Source organism: Cherax quadricarinatus, chromosome 47, assembly GCF_038502225.1.
Source record: "Cherax quadricarinatus isolate ZL_2023a chromosome 47, ASM3850222v1, whole genome shotgun sequence".
Lineage (NCBI taxonomy): Eukaryota > Metazoa > Arthropoda > Malacostraca > Decapoda > Parastacidae > Cherax > Cherax quadricarinatus.
This window is the reverse complement of record NC_091338.1, coordinates 19,357,203-19,376,824: the sequence shown is the minus strand read 5'-3', so window position 1 is coordinate 19,376,824 and position 19,622 is coordinate 19,357,203. Positions and strand designations below refer to the sequence as shown.

Genomic DNA, 19,622 nt, shown 5'->3' with positions numbered 1-19,622 from the left:
AGTACTAAATTCTTGGAACAATAGGCATGTTTACGTGTCCTAGACCAAAGTTATTTAAGAATGAGACATTTTTGCATCATTTGAGAATATTTTCTGAGGAAACGTTACATAGGCGAAACGTTTCATAAAAAAAAAACTTCAAGTGTTATACAAGAGTCGGTTTTCTAAACCATTTGTCACAGCACAGTTAAACCCATTGCCAGCATCATGGAACGGCCAGGATAATTTACAAAATCCTCATTGGTGTATTATTATAATCAAAGAAAGCGCTAAACCGACAAGGGTCATGAAGCTCATTGGTGTAGCTTCACCAAGACAAGCATCTCCTTAATAGACCACATCTGGACAAACACCATATCCCCTATAAAATCAGGCATAATCACAAAACACTACACACCACAAAACATCCAGGCCATGGGAAAACCTGGGTAGTCACAGCCACTCAAGAGGGAGAGGTTTTTTAGTGCCAGGAAGGAAAAAAAAACTGGCAGGAAATGGCAGAAATCGTACACCAAATCCAGTCATTCCTGGAGTGGAACCACAGTCGATGGCCTCCACTCCAAACCAACAGATACAGATACTAATGCCGGAAAAAAAATCCCCCCCCCCAGTACCAACAATACCACCAGTCCGATGACATTCTTCTTTGCAAATATACAGGGTCTAAAGCCAGCAACAAACAACAAAATACCTTTCATCCGTGGACTGCTTGCAGAGGCAAAGGCAATGTTCGCGGCTTTCACTGAGACCCACATAAAGGATCACTTGGACAACGAAATATGGATCCCAGGTTACAACCTATACAGACGTGACAGAGTGAACAGGCAAAAGGGGGGGGGGGGTTTGGCCTGTACATTGCAGAGTCACTTGTTTGCACAGAACTGCTTAATGCCTCAAATGATGTAGTGGAAGTTTTAGCAGTAAAGGTCGAGAACCAAAACCTAGTCATTGTGGTAGTCTACAAGCCTCCGGATGCAACATCCCAGCAATTCCAGGAACAGCTGTAACAAATTGACCACTGTCTGGAAAATCTTCCAGCTCCTGCACCCAACATCTTGCTCCTGGGGGATTTCAACTTAAGGCACCTAAAATGGAGGAATATAGCAAATAATATTGTTGCAGTAATAACACCAGGAGGCAGCTCTGATGAAAACTCACACTCACACGAGCTTTTAAATCTCTGCACAAAATTCAATTTAAACCAGCAAATAATAGAGCCTACTAGACTGGAGAATACACTAGACCTCATCTTCACTAACAATGATGATCTGATAAGAAATGTCACCATATCAAAAACAATATACTCAGATCACAACATAATTGAGGTTCAGACATGTATGCGTGGAGCCCCAGACCGACATAATGAGACTAGTCACGAGGGAGCATTCGCCAAATTCAACTTCAATAACAAAAACAAAGTGGGACCAAGTAAACCAAGTCCTAACCGATATAAGCTGGGAAGATATACTAAGCAACACAGACCCCAACTTATGCCTGGAACAGATTAACTTGGTGGCACTCGATGTATGCACAAGGCTTATTCCTCTAAGAAAAAGGAGGAGTAGATGTAAAATAGAAAGAGACAGGCGCTCCATTTACAGGCGACGGAAAAGAATAACAGAGCGGCTAAAAGAGGTCAATATATCTGAAATGCGTAGGGAGACACTGGTCAGAGAAATAGCAAGCATCGAACTTAAGCTAAAGGAATCTTATAGGAGTCAGGAATCGCGGGAAGAACTAAAAGCCATAAATGAAATCGAAAGAAACCCAAAGTATTTCTTCTCCTATGCCAAATCAAAGTCGAGAACAACGTCCAGTATTGGGCCCCTACTTAAACAAGATGGGTCCTACACAGATGACAGCAAGGAAATGAGTGAGCTACTCAAGTCCCAATATGACTCAGTTTTTAGCAAGCCGCTAACCAGACTGAGAGTCGAAGATCAAAATGAATTTTTTATGAGAGAGCCACAAAATTTGATTAACACAAGCCTATCCGATGTTATCCTGACGCCAAATGACTTCGAACAGGCGATAAATGACATGCCCATGCACTCTGCCCCAGGGCCAGACTCATGGAACTCCGTGTTCATCAAGAACTGCCTTTTCCATCCTATGGAGAGGGAGCATGGACACGGGGGTCGTCCCACAGTTACTAAAAACAACAGACATAGCCCCTCTCCACAAAGGGGGCAGTAAAGCAACAGCAAAGAACTACAGACCAATAGCACTAACATCCCATATCATAAAAATCTTTGAAAGGGTCCTAAGAAGCAAGATCACCACCCATCTAGAAACCCATCAGTTACACAACCCAGGGCAACATGGGTTTAGAACAGGTCGCTCCTGTCTGTCTCAACTATTGGATCACTAAGACAAGGTCCTAAATGCACTAGAAGACAAAAAGAATGCAGATGTAATATATAGAGACTTTGCAAAAGCCTTCGACAAGTGTGACCATGGTGTAATAGCGCACAAAATGCGTGCTAAAGGAATAACAGGAAAAGTCGGTCGATGGATCTATAATTTCCTCACTAACAGAACACAGAGAGTAGTCGTCAACAGAGTAAAGTCCGAGGCAGCTACGGTGAAAAGCTCTGTTCCACAAGGCACAGTACTCGCTCACATCTTGTTCCTCATCCTCATATCCGACATAGACAAGGATGTCAGCCACAGCACCGTGTCTTCCTTTGCAGATGACACCCGAATCTGCATGACAGTGTCTTCCATTGCAGACACTGCAAGGCTCCAGGCGGACATCAACCAAATCTTTCAGTGGGCTGCAGAAAACAATATGAAGTTCAACGATGAGAAATTTCAATTACTCAGATATGGTAAACACGAGGAAATTAAATCTTCATCAGAGTACAAAAATTCTGGCCACAAAATAGAGCGAAACACCAACGTCAAAGACCTGGGAGTGATCATGTCGGAGGATCTCACCTTCAAGGACCATAACATTGTATCAATCGCATCTGCTAGAAAAATGACAGGATGGATAATGAGAACCTTCAAAACTAGGGAGGCCAAGCCCATGATGACACTCTTCAGGTCACTTGTTCTATCTAGGCTGGAATATTGCTGCACACTAACAGCACCTTTCAAGGCAGGTGAAATTGCTGACCTAGAAAATGTACAGAGAACCTTCACGGCGCGCATAACGGAGATAAAACACCTCAATTACTGGGAGCGCTTGAGGTTCCTAAACCTGTATTCCCTGGAACGCAGGCGGGAGAGATACATGATTATATACACCTGGAAAGTCCTAGAGGGACTAGTACCGAACTTGCACACGAAAATCACTCACTACGAAAGCAAAAGACTTGGCAGACGATGCACCATCCCCCCAATGAAAAGCAGGGGTGTCACTAGCACGTTAAGAGACCATACAATATGTGTCAGGGGCCCGAGACTGTTCAACTGCCTCCCAGCATACCTAAGGGGGATTACCAACAGACCCCTGGCAGTCTTCAAGCTGGCACTGGACAAGCACCTAAAGTCGGTTCCTGACCAGCCAGGCTGTGGCTCGTACGTTGGTTTGCGTGCAGCCAGCAGCAACAGCCTGGTTGATCAGGCTCTGATCCACCAGGATGCCTGGTCACAGACCGGGCCGCGGGGGCGTTGACCCCCGGAACTCTCTCCAGGTAAACTCCAGGTAAACCACTACCCAACCTTTCTCATAACTAATCTGGGCAAACTGCCACAAGACATTACTAAAGTAACCTTCAAACTACATAACGAGACAGCAGTTAACAACTTCATAGCAGCTATGAATAACATCAATTGGCAAAATGAGATCGAAACATATACAGATATGAATGAATGCATAAATAATTTTCTAAAAAAAGCCCAATGCCTCTATAACAAACATTGCCACCAAAAAACTAAACAGATCACAGCAAAGAGACTGAATAATCCCTGGCTAACACCAAGCATCCTCAAATCCATTAACACAAAGCACAAATATTAAAAACAGTATAGAATGGGTCAAATAACTAGAGAACAGTCTAAACGTTACTTGTTAGCACTTACCAGCCTGATAAGAAGATCTAAAAAATTGTATTATGAAAATAGATTACATAACATCAAAGGTGATATGAAAAAACCTGGAAAACTCTATCTGAAATTCTTGGAACTAAAAAGTTATCCAAAAACAAAATCAAACTAACAAAATTAGATGAACCCCTACTCTCACCTACTGAAACAGCGAACAAACTCAATGTTTTCTTCTCCACCATAGGAAAAAATCTAGCGAACAAAATACCAAGCGCAAACACCCGTCCATCAGACTACCTCATAGGTACCTACCCAAATACGCTATTCCTAGCTCCAACCAACCCCATATTAAAAACAAGGCAGGAGACAAACAACTTGCCTGCTTTTATGTACAAAAAAGCTTCTCAAGTATTGTCACCAATTATTGCAACGCTCTTTAACAAATCCATTGAATCATCTACCTTCCCAACAATCCTCAAAATAGCGAGGGTCACTCCGATCCACAAAGGAGGTGACCAAGCTTACTTGAATAACTATAGACCAATATCTAACTTACCACTGCTCTCTAAAATCTTTGAAAAATTAATTCATAGACAGATCTATTCCTACCTCGTCTCACACAACATATTAAACCCTTGTCAGTTTGGATTCAGGAATAATAAAAGCACAAATGATGCTATCATACACATGCTAGAACTAATATATACTGCACTCGAAAAGAAAGAAGTCCCGCTGGGCATTTTCATTGATTTACGTAAATCTTTAAATACAGTCGACCATGAACTGCTCTACTCCAAATTAACGCACTATGGTATCAGAGGCCACTCCCTCAACTACCTAAAGTCATACCTTAGTAACAGAACTCAATATGTGTATGCAAATGATGCAAACTCTTCCACCCAACCAATCACAGTAGGAGTCCCACAAGGAAGTGTCCTTGGACCACTCTTTCTCATCTACATCAATGATCTACCGAATGCATCACAGCTACTCAAACCCATATTATTTGCAGATGACACTACATATGTCTTTTCCCCACCTAAACACTAGCAAACACAGTCAATGCCGAATTGCAGAAAATATATGCCTGGATGAAGACTAACAAACTCACCCTGAATACTGATAAAACCCATTTCATTCAGTTTGGAAACAAAGCTGCAAATGATCCAATTAACATAACGCTAAATGGATCATCAGTCATAAGACTCACAGAGGGAAAATTCCGAGGTATCCACCTTGACAGTAGCCTTAAGTTCCGGACACATACAACAAATCATCAAGAAAATCTCCAAGACTGTAGGCATACTATCAAAGATAAGGTACTACGTTCCACAATCAACTCTCCGGGCACTGTACCATTCACTCATATACTCTTATCTTACATATGGAATTTTTGCATGGGGATCAACAACATCCAATCACCTAAAACCCCTAATAACCCAGCAAAAGGCAGCAGTAAGAATGATAACAAATTCCTACTCCTGCCAGCATACTCCACAATTTTCAAGTCTGAATCTGCTCACCATTAAGAACATCCATACTTATTCATGTGCCTACTACATACACAGAACAATACATGTAAATATAAACCCTCCACTCAAACTTCTCCTCACCAACCTAAACAGGACACATGACCACAACACAAGACAGATCTCTTTTTGATATACCTCGTGTCCATATCATACTGTGTAAAAACTATATGCACATAAAAGGCCCCAAAATATGGAATTCATTACCAGAAGATATTAAAGTAACCCGGTCTGAAACTCAATTTAGGACTCTTCTCAAAAGCCACTTAATCACCCTAGACTAAACGCTAATACTCAGTACACACATACTCACTTATGTTCTCCCACATCATAACTTCAACAATCACTTTGAACCTTTTATCCATTGTTGACAGGAATATAATTGAATCATTGTTTTCACAAAAAGCATTTTTGAATAGATGAATTTATCTTTTGTCTTATACAAATTTTGATTCACTTATAATTAATAATCAACTGTACAACTATGAAATAATTACTATCCTACTGTACAACTATGATATACTCCTTAGTATTAAGTAGTCTGTAAACCAATAATGTTAAGTTGGCCCATAATGCCTAGGCATAATAGAGGCTCTCTTTGCACTGCAACCCACTATTGTAAATACAAAATCTCAATGTACTGTTTGCAAAGACATAAAATAAATAAATAACTTTCAATAAAGGTGCTAAAAATATGACGAGAGTGGAGAGCGTACAGGAGCAGATTTGATTATTTTATGCATAAAATAATGTAAAATTTTTATTCCTCATTAAATCACATTAAACAGAATTTAGTTCACCTGTTGTGACTTGCTTCAGTATTTAATGACTGATGCATCTTAGGGCCAGGATAGTATCTAGTAAGTTCAGTTTATGTGCAAACAAATTTTTCGTAGTAAAACGGTAAAAAAAAAAAAGTTGATAGTTGGAATCTGCGCCATAACTGGAAAATGACTCATCTGATCGACTTCAAATTTTTTCAGTAATGGAGTAGTTTCATGAACACAATACTCACGCTGCCGTAAGTCCCAATTTACCTATTTTACTGATTAATGATTTTGTTATTCACTAACTAACGAATGCTTCTTGTGATTGGCTTCAAAATAGTTTTGAAAATGTATTCTATAATAAGTGTAAATTTGAAATTTTACCGAGATAAAAAATTTGGAATCGCTAGAATGAGATAAATTATTGAAGAATGACTTTTGTGATCAGCTTCAAACTTTTACCGTTGATGGGCTTCATTAAAAAAACAGTTGTGTAATTTTAAATAAACCAATTTTATTAAGCAAATTGTTTCCTATATAATAGTGAATGCCTCTCCTGGTCATCTTCAAACCCTGAATCCTGGTGTATTTTATTAAGAAGTATTAATTCTAAGGTGGTTGGGTGCCAATTTGCCAAATTTTACTTGTCAATTTGATGAAATTTGGGTTTAAAATAATCCTGGGATTTATGTGGTGTTTAAGTTTAACGAGGGGAAACTCCAATTTTTTCCTAACATTCACAGCAACATTTTCGTTTCCTCTCACAAATTTTCGTTTATTACTTGAGAACGCCTTACTCGATTGGCTTCAAATTTTCAAAGCTTGTGTAATGTATTTTGGGCAATATTCATGGGGTTATTTAGCATGCGTGGGTACGCTATGTACAATTCCCATATTTTTGTTACCGTGTTATTACTGGGGAAATGTTTCTTTGATCGGCCATTTCGCCACTTTTAGCCTCGAAATAGTATAATTATTATAATCAAAGAGAAGAATAGTACAGTATTTTACTTTTCTACATTATTTTTCCCTTGATGCTGGTGAGGGACTTTTGCCTCCTATTCCGCAGGGTTTAGTCCTTTCTTCTGATAGAAATATAACTGTGAACAGCATCAATCTTCAATAGTTGATGCATCGTATGAAATAGATGAATTGTTTCATGGATTTAGGCTATGTAAGCACAAATCTTGTTGAATTTGTGCATTAACAAGAAAATACATCGTGTGGTCTGCTATAAACTTTCTGCTGATGTATTTTTATCATGTGTCAATTTCACAAATCTAGTTCATTTTCTGTAAAATAATTGGAAAATCTCTCTTCTGATCAGAAATAAGTCCTCTGATATACCTTTTAGCTTTGAAGATTTTTGAGAGTTTCACTACTCTCGGAGCCCGGCCATGGGCCAGGCTCGTCTGGTGCTTGCCTGGTCAACCAGGCTGTTGCTGCTGGAGGCCTGCTGCCCCACATATCCATCACAGCCTGGTTGATCTGGCACCTGGTGAAGATACTCGTCCAGTTTCCTCTTGAAGGCTTCTACATTTGTTCCAGCTGTGTTTCTGATCTCTCACTCCAGTATGGTGTTATGGCAGTATGCAGATTTGGGACCAGGCCCTCGAGTACTTTCCAGGTATATATTATCATGTATCTTTCTCTCCTCCGCTCCAATGAGTACATGTTCAAGACTTGAAAGGGTTCCCAATAATTTAGGTGCTTTACTGGCTCAATGTGAGCCGTAAGCAATTTCTGTATTAGTTCCTGCTCTGATATTTCTCCTGCTTTGAACGGGGCCGTCAGCACTGAGCAATATTCTAAATGAGGGAGCACTAGTGATTTTAAGAGTGCCACCACTGGCATTATTTCCCTTGTTTTGAAAGTTCTCAATACCCACCCCCGTCATCTTTCTGGCTGTTGTGATCTTTGTCTTGTTATGGTCTTTAAAAGAAAGGTCAGCTGACATAATTATTCCCAGGTCTTTCACGTGTTCCTTTCGTTCTATTTGGTGATCCTCTTGACTTTTGTATATATTGTTCCTTTTGAGTTCTTCATTCTTTCCATACCTAAACAGCTGGAACTTATCACCACTGAACGTCATGTTTTTCTCCACTACTCACTGGAAAACCCTGCTTATGTCTTCTTGTACTTTTTCAGTGTCTTCTACCTTAGCGACTTTCATGCTTATTTTAGTGTCATCTGCAAATGATGATACAAAAGTGTGACGGGTGTTTTTATCTATGTCTGCTATGAGGATGAGAAACAGCAGAGGTGCCAGGACAGTGCCTTGGGGCACTGAGCTTTTGACCTCCCCGATACTGGACCTTGCTCTACTCACTACTTTTTGTGTTCTTTGTGTTAGAAACCCGAAAATCCATCTGCCTACCTTCCCAGTAATGCCCATGATCCTCATTTTGTGCGCTATCACGCCATGATCCTAGGTTAATCAACGCAGTGTTCTTTTATGTGCCTATATGTGTGTGTGCCCATTCTTAAATATTTGTATGTTATGCTCATTAGGCTTACATAAAACTTTCTTAAAAGCAGGTCCGTCTTAGAGGAAAGTCTGTGTAGATCCTAATTCACTTTTTTGGAAGAAATTGGAAAAATTGAAATACTGCTTATGCATCATTTCTGTGCCGCATCTGATTATCTCGAAGCCTCCATGTTCATAATGTGATAATACAACTTCTGAGTGGCTTCAAACTTAATGTCATTGTGTATTTTAGAATATTGGTCTCTTTGAAAGGTTTGAATTAGATTTAGATCAAATATGTCATAATTTTGAAATTTTATTGAAGAAATTTGGATATTAGCTTCCATATGACGACTTACGATTGCCACTTCTGATTCCTTTCAAATCTTCAATGCTAGCATTTAACTGCATTATCAACTTACGGCGCACTGGTATTAGTACCATCGCGTGCACGGAGTCACGAGGGATTGGGATAATGAAATACGGGGATACCTTACTTGGATATTGCAGTGGCCGAAATACATCTAGTTTTTCAGGAGGTGAACCCGAAAGCTAGTGACAGGCCTCTGATGAAGGACCCGAGACTCCAAGGGTGGATAATATGATTATCACCCACGTTAGGAGGTATTTGTTGTTTCTTGACTAATCTTACCTAACATAACAGCACATTGCAAGCTACATACACAAGGGAGGTTCCTTGAAGCCGGTAAGGGGTTCTTAAAGGAACTGAACCTTGCCCATTCTTCACTGGATCGAACCTGACTGCCACTCATTTCCCTATGTGCTGTATGAACTCAACGTGTTTAGCGCTCCCTCACGACTGTAATAATACAGAGTATAGGTAGTCTCATAATGACAATTCTTTTAGAGGGCCAAACCCTATACAGGCAGTTTATCACCTTGACGGCCCACCAGGCCACATCCCAGAAAGTCAGTAAGCCAAAAGTCTGATATCTGGTACAGCAGCCTTCACTCAGCATGTGCCCGTTCAGTCCAAAGCCTAACATGCTTCAGTCTTTCCGCAGAATGGGTTCATGCAAACTACTTTGACTAGTGAGCATTAATGTATGTGAGTGAATGTGTGAGCAAGAGTTTGAGTAGGTAAGACAATACAAGAAAATAGTGAAAAAGAGTGGGAGGTGTTAAAAGAAAATAACAATGTCTATAACAACTCATAATGGAGTACTATATGCCCAGTCTACGAAGTCGCTAATACACTGCTGCTTGCAGCCTACTAGTGTGGGGTAGCATTGGTTTTTCCTGATTATACTGTATGGAAGGTAGTATTTCCCTACAGCATATATAATTACGTATTTGTAGCTACAGGAGCAGAGCTATGCTCATGGTGTACAGTCTTGTAGTTAAGAAATTCTCCTTGTGTATTCTTTCATATCCTTTTATCTTATATGTAGTTGAGTCTCCTCTTTATCTTATCTTATAAAAAGAATATATATAATGCTTTAAATCTTTCTTCACAACTCAATTTTTTTAACTGGGAGTCCGTTGTAGCTCTTGGGTTTTTTCTAGTTTATCTTTTTATTTTTTATTTGTGGAACGCATAGTATACCATTTTTACATATAACAATTTTGTATTTTTTTTATCATATACCGAAGAGCTATTTTAAAGTTGGACAGTGTAATATAGTACATGTGTGTCTTTCAGCCTCGTTAAGATGATCTTCCGATAACATCTCATCGCCAGTGATAGCTCCAATGTCCTTCTGCCTGATGCTCTATCATTCAGTTATCTATACGATTCATGGGGCTTGTTTTTGCTTGCCATTATGAATGTGAATAATATTAATTAAGAACATACTTTTCTATCTTCGAGCGAGTGAACGTTGAAAACAGTGATGAAGAATGTTATCTTCCTTCATCTCTGCAACAGCCTTGGCTAGATATATTAATTTAATGACCCTTTTTAGTTGAATTTGAAAGTTTACTGTTACAGTTTTTAAACATTTTCTTGGTAGCACATGTCCAAACATAACCAAGTATGATAAAAAAAAAGTAGGAACATTCTCACTCCCCGCATGGTAGATCACATCGTCAACCTGAAGGACAGAAGTCCAGTGTATCCTTACATCGGCTATACCAATTCAATCACAGAATTTTAAAAACTGATTCAGTTTTTGCGACATGAAATGTTCTTTGAAAAAGTCAACGTCTAGGCAGAAAATGTTTACAATAATACATTAAACAGTTAGCCTATTTTCATTTATGATATTCATAATACAATTAAATTAAATACTGTACATTAATCCCTGTCCGATACTAGTCAGTAGCTGTCATGGGAGGAGCACAATTCAATTGGTGCAACAGGCATGAGTTTTGCTTTCTGGCTTTGTATCTAGTACAAGAAATAGTTTAATAAACACAGCGATACATTCTTCTCTTTGTCCACTGCGATTGTCTAACAAAGAAAACTTTACCAGCACTACCACCCCAATATAAGTCTACCTTTTTGTAACTACCATATACAGGTATCTATCTGGACCAACAGCCATCAAATATGGCTAGCTACTCTTCTCCCGCGGCATTACTTATCTTAAGAATTGAATAGCCACATCGATGTCGGTGTGTGTGTGTGTGTGTGTGTGTGTGTGTGTGTGTGTGTGTGTGTGTGTGTGTGTGTGTGTGTGTGTGCGCGCGCGCGCGCGCTCAAGTACCCACCAGAGGTGCCGAAGACGTCCACAGCCTGATGTCTCGTGGTAAAACACACTCCACACGCTTCTTGCATGCTCAAGTCAAACTGACACACAAAAAAGAAACTGAAATCCAACATATTCACTCTAAATACCATTTGTCTACAGGAACAAACTGCTTTGCATACCATGGCCAGCGTTGTTAATACGCTTTCACAGCAAATATTAGTAAATCAAATACTCTTCCAGCAAGCTAATAAAAGGCGCAAAACCAACATACCAAAGCTATAAAACTGTTGCAGTTAGGCATATTTAAGTTGAGTGTATGATGACACCTGATACAAGTTATGAGGGAGTTTATGACCTGTATTCCAGATGCAAGAAATCTCCTGCTATGTAGACTCATTAATTCTGCTGCCAAGAGGTTCTTTCTTAAACTCCATGTTTTTTACGTTGTTGCAACTCCACACCAACTTTCATCACAAACATCATTATGATGCTTATTAAAATCTTCAGAAATATAGCTGAGAATAATCATTAAGAATAAACGAATGTCTGACTTTTTAAAAAAAATATTTCATCTCGTTAAGCTACAAGAATCTAAGGGGGTTTCTACACGGCTTTATATGAGCCAATAAAAGTAACCATATATTAACTAAATCATTATTGCATTATTTATAAAGACGTGTAGAAACCCCCTTAGATTCTTGTAGCTTAGTTTTAGTTTAAACATAATAAACATATTAAACTAAAACTAAGCTACAAGAATCTAAGGGGGTTTCTACACGTCTTTATAAATAATGCAATAATGATTTAGTTAATATATGGTTACTTTCATTGGCTCAAGCCTCCCTCGTTCATTGTTTTTCCATTATAAGGCCAGTCACTGTGTCCTGGTAGAAAACGTACTTAGACTCCCACGGTTTTTCATTTTGAAGGCGGGCTGGTTCGTTATTATATAATGGCTCCCTTTCCATGTTGATTAGGTTGCAAACATTGCTTATTCCCATCCGGGGCTGGAAAACTTACTGTTGGATATAAATAAATGGACCCCAGTAGAAGGGCTGGCTTGTTATCAACTATCAGACGCGACAACAGCCCTAGGATCTGATTAACTGGTATTCTTCCGTGATTCTGACGAACCCTGTCACTGGGCACATGATGGAAATTGCCTCCTTGATATTGTTATGGTGCGCCTGTGTGTTGGACATACACAGTTAGCAGCACATCTCTTCCAGTTACACCTGCTGGATAACCCTAGCCACCCTTGGTGTCCTGTGCAGGATGATAAAACACTTTTTACCCTACTGTCCAAAGCTTTACCCTGCCCATACCAGACTCGCTCAAGAAGGGATTTGACATCTTTCGGTTCCATTCTTCAATGGTTGTGGTTTCGACCCAGATGTTCATGCCTGTATTCCATGGGATATGTTGGTGATATGCTCCACACCCATGACCTTAAGACGACCTTCACACACTTTCAAATCTCTATTCCCTTGCGTATTTATCTCGAGTCAGTACCTGATCAGTCGGGCTGTGGTTCGTACGTCGGTTTACGTGCGGCCAACAGTAACAGCCTGGTTGATCAGATCCTGATCCACCATGAGGCCTGGTCACAGACCGGGCCGCGGGGGCGTTGACCCTCGAAACGCTCTCCAGGTATACAAGAGCCTACTTATATAGAAACAATTAGTAAATAAAAATTCTAAGACATTTAAACAAAATTATTTTAAGATAATGTAACTTAATCGATACCATGTCACCTGACCACTCTGAGACTGAAGAAATACTTCCTGACCAGACTAGAAAATACCCAGAGTGAGGATCTGGTGATTTCAAATCTAGTGATTTGAAGAGTGTCACCACTGGCATTATTTCCCTTGTTTTGAAAGTTCTCAATACCCACCCAGTCATCTTTCTGGCTGAAAGTTAAGACACATGTGCAACATCTGGATATCTTTATTGTAGTAGACGTTTCGCCATCCAGTGGCTTTATCAATACAGATTCTAGGACATAATAGGAAGACAGTAGAACTATATACAAAAGATGAGGTAATCAGTCCCTCGGCCTTGGAGTTAGTGTTCACAGCATCGTGGTGGAGGAGAGTCTGGAGCAAAGGCAAGAAGACTGGCGCTTTTTATAGGCGTCAGTGAATGGGACAGGCAGCAGACGAGGGCAGTTACTGGTAGGCGGGATTCCCCAGTGGAAGTAGGTCCTTCCCAAAGAGATGGGTTAGTTGCAGCAGCCGTGAAGAAGGTCTTGTAGATGTCCTCTGAACCAAGATTCCATGATGTTGCAGTGTCTGACAAGTTGTGCCTATAAAAAGCGCCAGTCTTCTTGCCTTTGCTCCAGACTCTCCTCCACCACGATGCTGTGAACACTAACTCCAAGGCCGAGGGACTGATTACCTCATCTTTTGTATATAGTTCTACTGTCTTCCTATTATGTCCTAGAATCTGTATTGATAAAGCCACTGGATGGCGAAACGTCTACTACAATAAAGATATCCAGATGTTGCACATGTGTCTTAACTTTCATATTGTCGGTATTTTATACCTTTCTTGCACATCTTTCTGGCTGTTGTGATCTTTGTTTTGTTATGGTCTTTAAAAGAAAGGTCAGCTGACATAATTATTCCCAGGTCTTTTACGTGTTCCTTTCGTTCTATTTGGTGATCCTCTTGACTTTTGTATATATTGTTCCTTTTGAGTTCTTCATTCTTTCCATACTTAATCAGCTGGAACTTATCACCACTGAACGTCATGTTATTCTCCACTGCCCACTGAAAAACCATGCTTATGTCTTTCTGTATTTTTTCAGTGTCCTCTACCGTAGTGACTTTCATGCTTATTTTAGTGTCATCTGTGAATGATGATACAAAAGTGTGACGGGTGTTTTTATCTATGTCTGCTATGAGGATGAGAAACAGCAGAGGTGCCAGGACAGTGCCTTAGGGCACTGAGCTTTTGACCTCGCTGATCCTGGATCTTGCTCTGTTCACTACTACTTTTTCTGTTCTCGGTGTTAAGAACCCAAAAATTTATCTGCTTACCCTCCCCGTGATGCCCATGGCCCTCATTTTGTGCGTTATCACTTCATGATCGCACTTGTCAAATGCCTTTGCAAAATCTATGTAAATCCCATCTGCGTTTTGGTCGTCTTCCAACGCTTCCGTAATTCTGTCATAATGGTTCAGCAGCTGTGACAGGCATGATCGTCCTTCCTCAAACACAGGGATTACTTTAGCTGTCTTCCAAATCTCTGGCAACTATCCTGTATCCATCGACTTGTAGATCGTAGCTAGTGGATCAGACAGTGCCTCTGCGCCTTTTCCCAGAATTTTTGGTCTCCTGTTAGGTGGTGGATTTTATATCACTGCAACTATTAATCTGGGCTACCCAGTTTATTCATAATTAATCCCACTATAAAGTCGTCCACCTCTTGTCTGTTTATCCCTTTCATCTCTTCAAAACTTCACTGATTTCTGATGAAAATTCCTACTCTTCCACTTTCCGTTTCCTGTGTTTTCCTTTATCACTTCATATCTTGCCAAAAATATGGTTTAATAATTCAGTTGGTTATTCTTCCTTTCGACTCGCCAGCTCTTACTTGATAATCTATATGCATTTGTGTACCACACACTGAGCTTACTTTCCCTTATCATACACTGCTGGTGGTTGTTTTCTCGTTATACATGTTCATCCAAATAAAGTGGGGTGGGGGGAGGGTAAGGCCGGGGTTAGTGTGCACACCACTACTGGGAGGAGGCGATCAGGGATAAGGTTATAGGCTAAACGGGGAAAGGGTGTGGGAAGAGTGGAGAAGGGTTGGAATTGGTGTTAGTGTTGCTGGTAGAGTTGGGACTGGCTGAGAGTTATAGAAGCTGGGAGAGGGGCTGAGCGGTGCATCTGGAGGAGTTCCTCTAGTCTGGGTACTCCCTCCTCTTAGCCCCTTCTTTGCTGTTCTTCTCCTTGCCCAGTTGGTTTTAACCTGTTCCTCATCTATACACCCCTGTCCTGTCCTGATCCAGGTACATACGACTTTAGTGTCGTGCGAACTTCAGGTACACTTTCTGTGGCAGGATCCTGTCCCGAGATATATAAGATCAGACAGTTAGTTTGATCAGACGATGCTTGCCATGGGAGAGCTCATCCTCTGAAAATTTGCATCTGTCTTATCTTGTTCTCTACTATACACATGATTGTTATAATCGCATGTTTCTCTTCTTCCCACCTTCTACTTCCTGCGCCACTTTCAGCTTCTCAGAGTACATGAATCATCTTACTTTCTATATATACCATTGCCTCTCTCTCTAGATATGTCAGTTTTCAACTTATTCGCTCTCTTATCACCTCCTAAGCCTCACTGTCTTCAGAGAGCATCTCTGCCAGCGACTCTTCATCTGTCATCTCTGGACCTCACTGTTCCCTTCCCTTCATTCATTATTTCTGCCCCTATCTTTCCTCTCCTTTCCTCCGTAGTCTTCTTCGGCCCTTTCACTTCTCTCATCTTTATGGCGCATTCTTCTGCCATATTATCCCTAATAATTATATATATATATATATATATATATATATATATATATATATATATATATATATATATATATATATATATATATATATATATATATATATATATACCCATTTTGAAACCTTTAGGTTTATTGCATAATGATAGTTTCTCCCAGAAGGACCTTGAACTTCCCTTCTGTCTCCTCCCTCAGTTAGGTCTCCAAATCATCCAACATCACTCCCAGGGAACTACATCTACTGTGCCTCCTTTATCCACCTCCTCCCTTTACTGAATGCTTCTCTAATTTATTATTTTTCTTGTACGAGACAAAGGCGTGTGTGGGGGCATGTGTGTGTGGGGGCGTGTGGGGGGCATGTGTGTGTGTGGGAGGTGGGGGCGTGTGGGGGGCGTGTGGGGGGCGTGTGTGTGGGGGCGTGTGTGTGGGGAGCGTGTGTGTGGGGGCGTGTGTGGGGGGGAGGGGGGTGGGGGGCGTGTGGGGGGGGCGTGTGTGTGGGGGGCGTGTGGGGGCATGTGTGTGGGGGCGTTTGGAGGGGCGCGAGTACTGAGAGATGAGACATGCTCACCTCCCCAGAGTGTGTGAGAGGGGTGATAAAAGGGAACCACTCTAGTGTACGTGTGAGGGGTGATACAAGGTCACCACTCCAGTGTATGTGTGAGGGGTGATACAAGGTCACCACTCCAGTGTATGTGTGAGGGATGATAAAAGGGAACCACCCAAGTATGTGAGAGATGATAAAAGGTCACCACTCCAGTGTGTGAGAGATAAAAGGTCACCACCCCAGTGTGTGAGAGATAAAAGGTCACCACCCCAGCGTGTGAGAGATGATAAAAGGTCGCCACACCAGTGTGTGAGAGAGGATAAAAGGTCACCACCCCAGTGTGTGAGATGATAAAAGGTCGCCACCCCAGTGTGTGAGAGATGATAAAAGTTCACCACCCCAGTGTGTGAGGGATGATAAAAGGTCACCACCCACCCCAGGGAATCAAAACACTCACGTCATCTGAGATAATTTAATAACTAACACAAACTTGTGCCTGTGGCTGTGTCTGGGTGTCATCAACCAGCAGGGTAGTAGCGACACCTCACACACACACCAGCTGTGTCTGGGTGTCATCAACCAGCAGGGTAGCAGCGACACCTCACACACACCAGCTGTGTCTGGGTGTCATCAACCAGCAGGGTAGTAGCGACACCTAACACACCAGCTGTGTCTGGGTGTCATCAACCAGCACGGTAGTAGCGACACCTCACACACACCAGCTGTGTCTGGGTGTCATCAACCAGCAGGGTAGTAGCGACACCTCTAACACCAGCTGCTCGCTAAGTTTTCAGTTTGTGTTAGCATTATTTATTTTAATTTTCCAGTACGACACACGTTGGTCAGAAGTGGCACGAACACCGCTCTAATGTTTCTAAGTTCAACATACTTGAGTTAACAGGCACGTAAGTTCATCCGTCTTCTAATACCATGTTTATTTTTCCACTATAATCTACCTTGGCCATAATTACTATCGCATTTGCTTTGTTTGTTTCGTAAGGTGAAGTCCAGGATCTTTACTTAATTCATAGTATAACTTTAATGTGTTGTGTTGTAGAGGTCTGAGCTGCTCACACCTCTACAACACAATTGTTATCAAACATTTGTTAAGTTATACCATGAATTAAGGAAAGATCCTGGACTTCACCTTACGAAACAGACAAAGCAGATGCGATAGTAATTATGGGCAAGGTAGATTATACTGGAAAAATGAACATGCTATTGGAAGACGGCGGAAATTAAGTGCCCTTTAAGGCGCAGCTTCAGAGTACATTCGGTAAAAGCACTACCATGCATAGAACTCAATGAAGCCATCATGCAGGATTGTCATGCAGAGGAAGGAAGGCGAATTAAGCAGTGACTTGCTTCAAAGACCTGCTGGAGTGTCATGCAGAGGGCAATGCAATGTAGGCTGGGCAGTGCCTTCAGGGCAGTGACATGCAGGAGTGTCATGCAGAGGAAGGGAGGGATGGGGCGAGGTGGGCGGTGACTTGCCTGCATGACATAGTGAGTGACAGCTTGAGGGTCTCCGCCCCCGAAGGGCGTCGACCTGAGGTAGAGCACAAAGAGTTGCATGATCACCGCCAGTGAGAAGCAGAGACGCCTGGCCATGGCACAGCTCGCAGAGAGTGCCTGTAACACCACACCACTGTCACCACACCACTGTCACCACACTGTCACTACACCACTGTAACCACACCACTATCACCACACCACTGTCACCACACCACTGTACCCACACCACTGTAACCACACCACTGTAACCACACCACTGTAACCACACCACTATCACCACACCACTGTCACCACACCACTGTAACCACACCACTGTAACCACACCACTGTAACCACACCACTATCACTACAATGTCTCTATACCACTGTCACCACACCGCTGTCACCACACCGCTGTCACTACACCACTAACCACACCACTGTCACCACACCATTGTCACCACACTGTCACTACACCACTGTCACTACATCATTGTCACTAAACCACTGTCCCCACACCATCACTACACTGTCACCACACCAGTCACCACACAATTGTCACTACACCACTGACACCACTGTCATTACACTTTCACACAATGTCACTACACCACTGTTACCACACCACTGTCACTACACCAAAGTCATTACACCACTGTAAACACACCATTGTCACCACACCAGTCACCATGCCACTGTCGCCACACCAGTCGCCACACCACTGTCACCACAATAGTCACCACACTTTTGTCAATACACCACCGTCAGTACACTCTCACCACCATCGTCACTACAACGTCACTACGCTCTCATCACCATTGTCACCACACCAGTCACCACACCACTCACCACACCATTGTCACTACACCACCGACACTACACTCTCATCACACCAGTCACCACACCACTGTCACTACACCAATGTCATTACACCACTATCACCACACCACTGTGCCACTCATCACACTGTCACCACACCACTGTACCGCTCACCACACCACTAATACTACACCACTGTCACTACCCTACACCACTAATATTACACTGGCACCACCCTATACCACTACCATCACTGGCACCACCCTGCACCACTACCATCACACTGGCACCACCCTACACCAGTAGCATCACACTGGCACCACCCTACACCAGTAACATCACACTGGCATCACCCTACACCCCTATCACACTGGCACCACGTTACACCACTGTCACCACCCTACACCACTATCACCACCCTACATCAATAACATCACACTCTCACCACCCTGCACCACTACCCTCACACTGGCACCACCCTACCCACTAACATCACACTGTCACAACCCGGTACCACTAACATCACACTGGCACCGCCCTACACCACTAACATCTGTCACCACCCTACACCACTAACATCACACTGGCACCGCCCTGCACCACTAACATCTGTCACCACCCTGCACCACTAACATCACACTGGCAACACCCTGCACCACTATCACACTGGCAACACCCTGCACCATTATCACACTGGCACCACCCTACACCACTATCACACTGGCACCGCCCTGCACCACTAACATCACACTGGCACCACCCTACACATCACACTGGCACCACCCTACACCACTAACATCACACTGGCACCACCCTACACATCACACTGGCA

At 42.0% G+C, this 19,622-nt stretch overlaps 1 protein-coding gene across 3 annotated transcripts in view; it reads right to left on the bottom strand.

Moving 5' to 3' along the window:
* Positions 1-19,622, bottom strand: part of LOC128696502 (progestin and adipoQ receptor family member 4) — a 330,923-nt gene that overhangs the window by 54,783 nt on the left and 256,518 nt on the right. Inside the window, exon 4 of one of the 3 annotated variants that reach the window (XM_053787773.2) lies at positions 17,789-18,109. The exons of the other annotated variants lie outside the window; for them this stretch is intronic. Coding sequence (XP_053643748.2) covers positions 17,804-18,109 — 306 coding nt within the window. The 3' untranslated portion in view covers positions 17,789-17,803. Of the gene's footprint in view, positions 1-17,788; positions 18,110-19,622 lie in introns of those variants that run through there. 3 annotated transcript variants of the gene reach the window in all.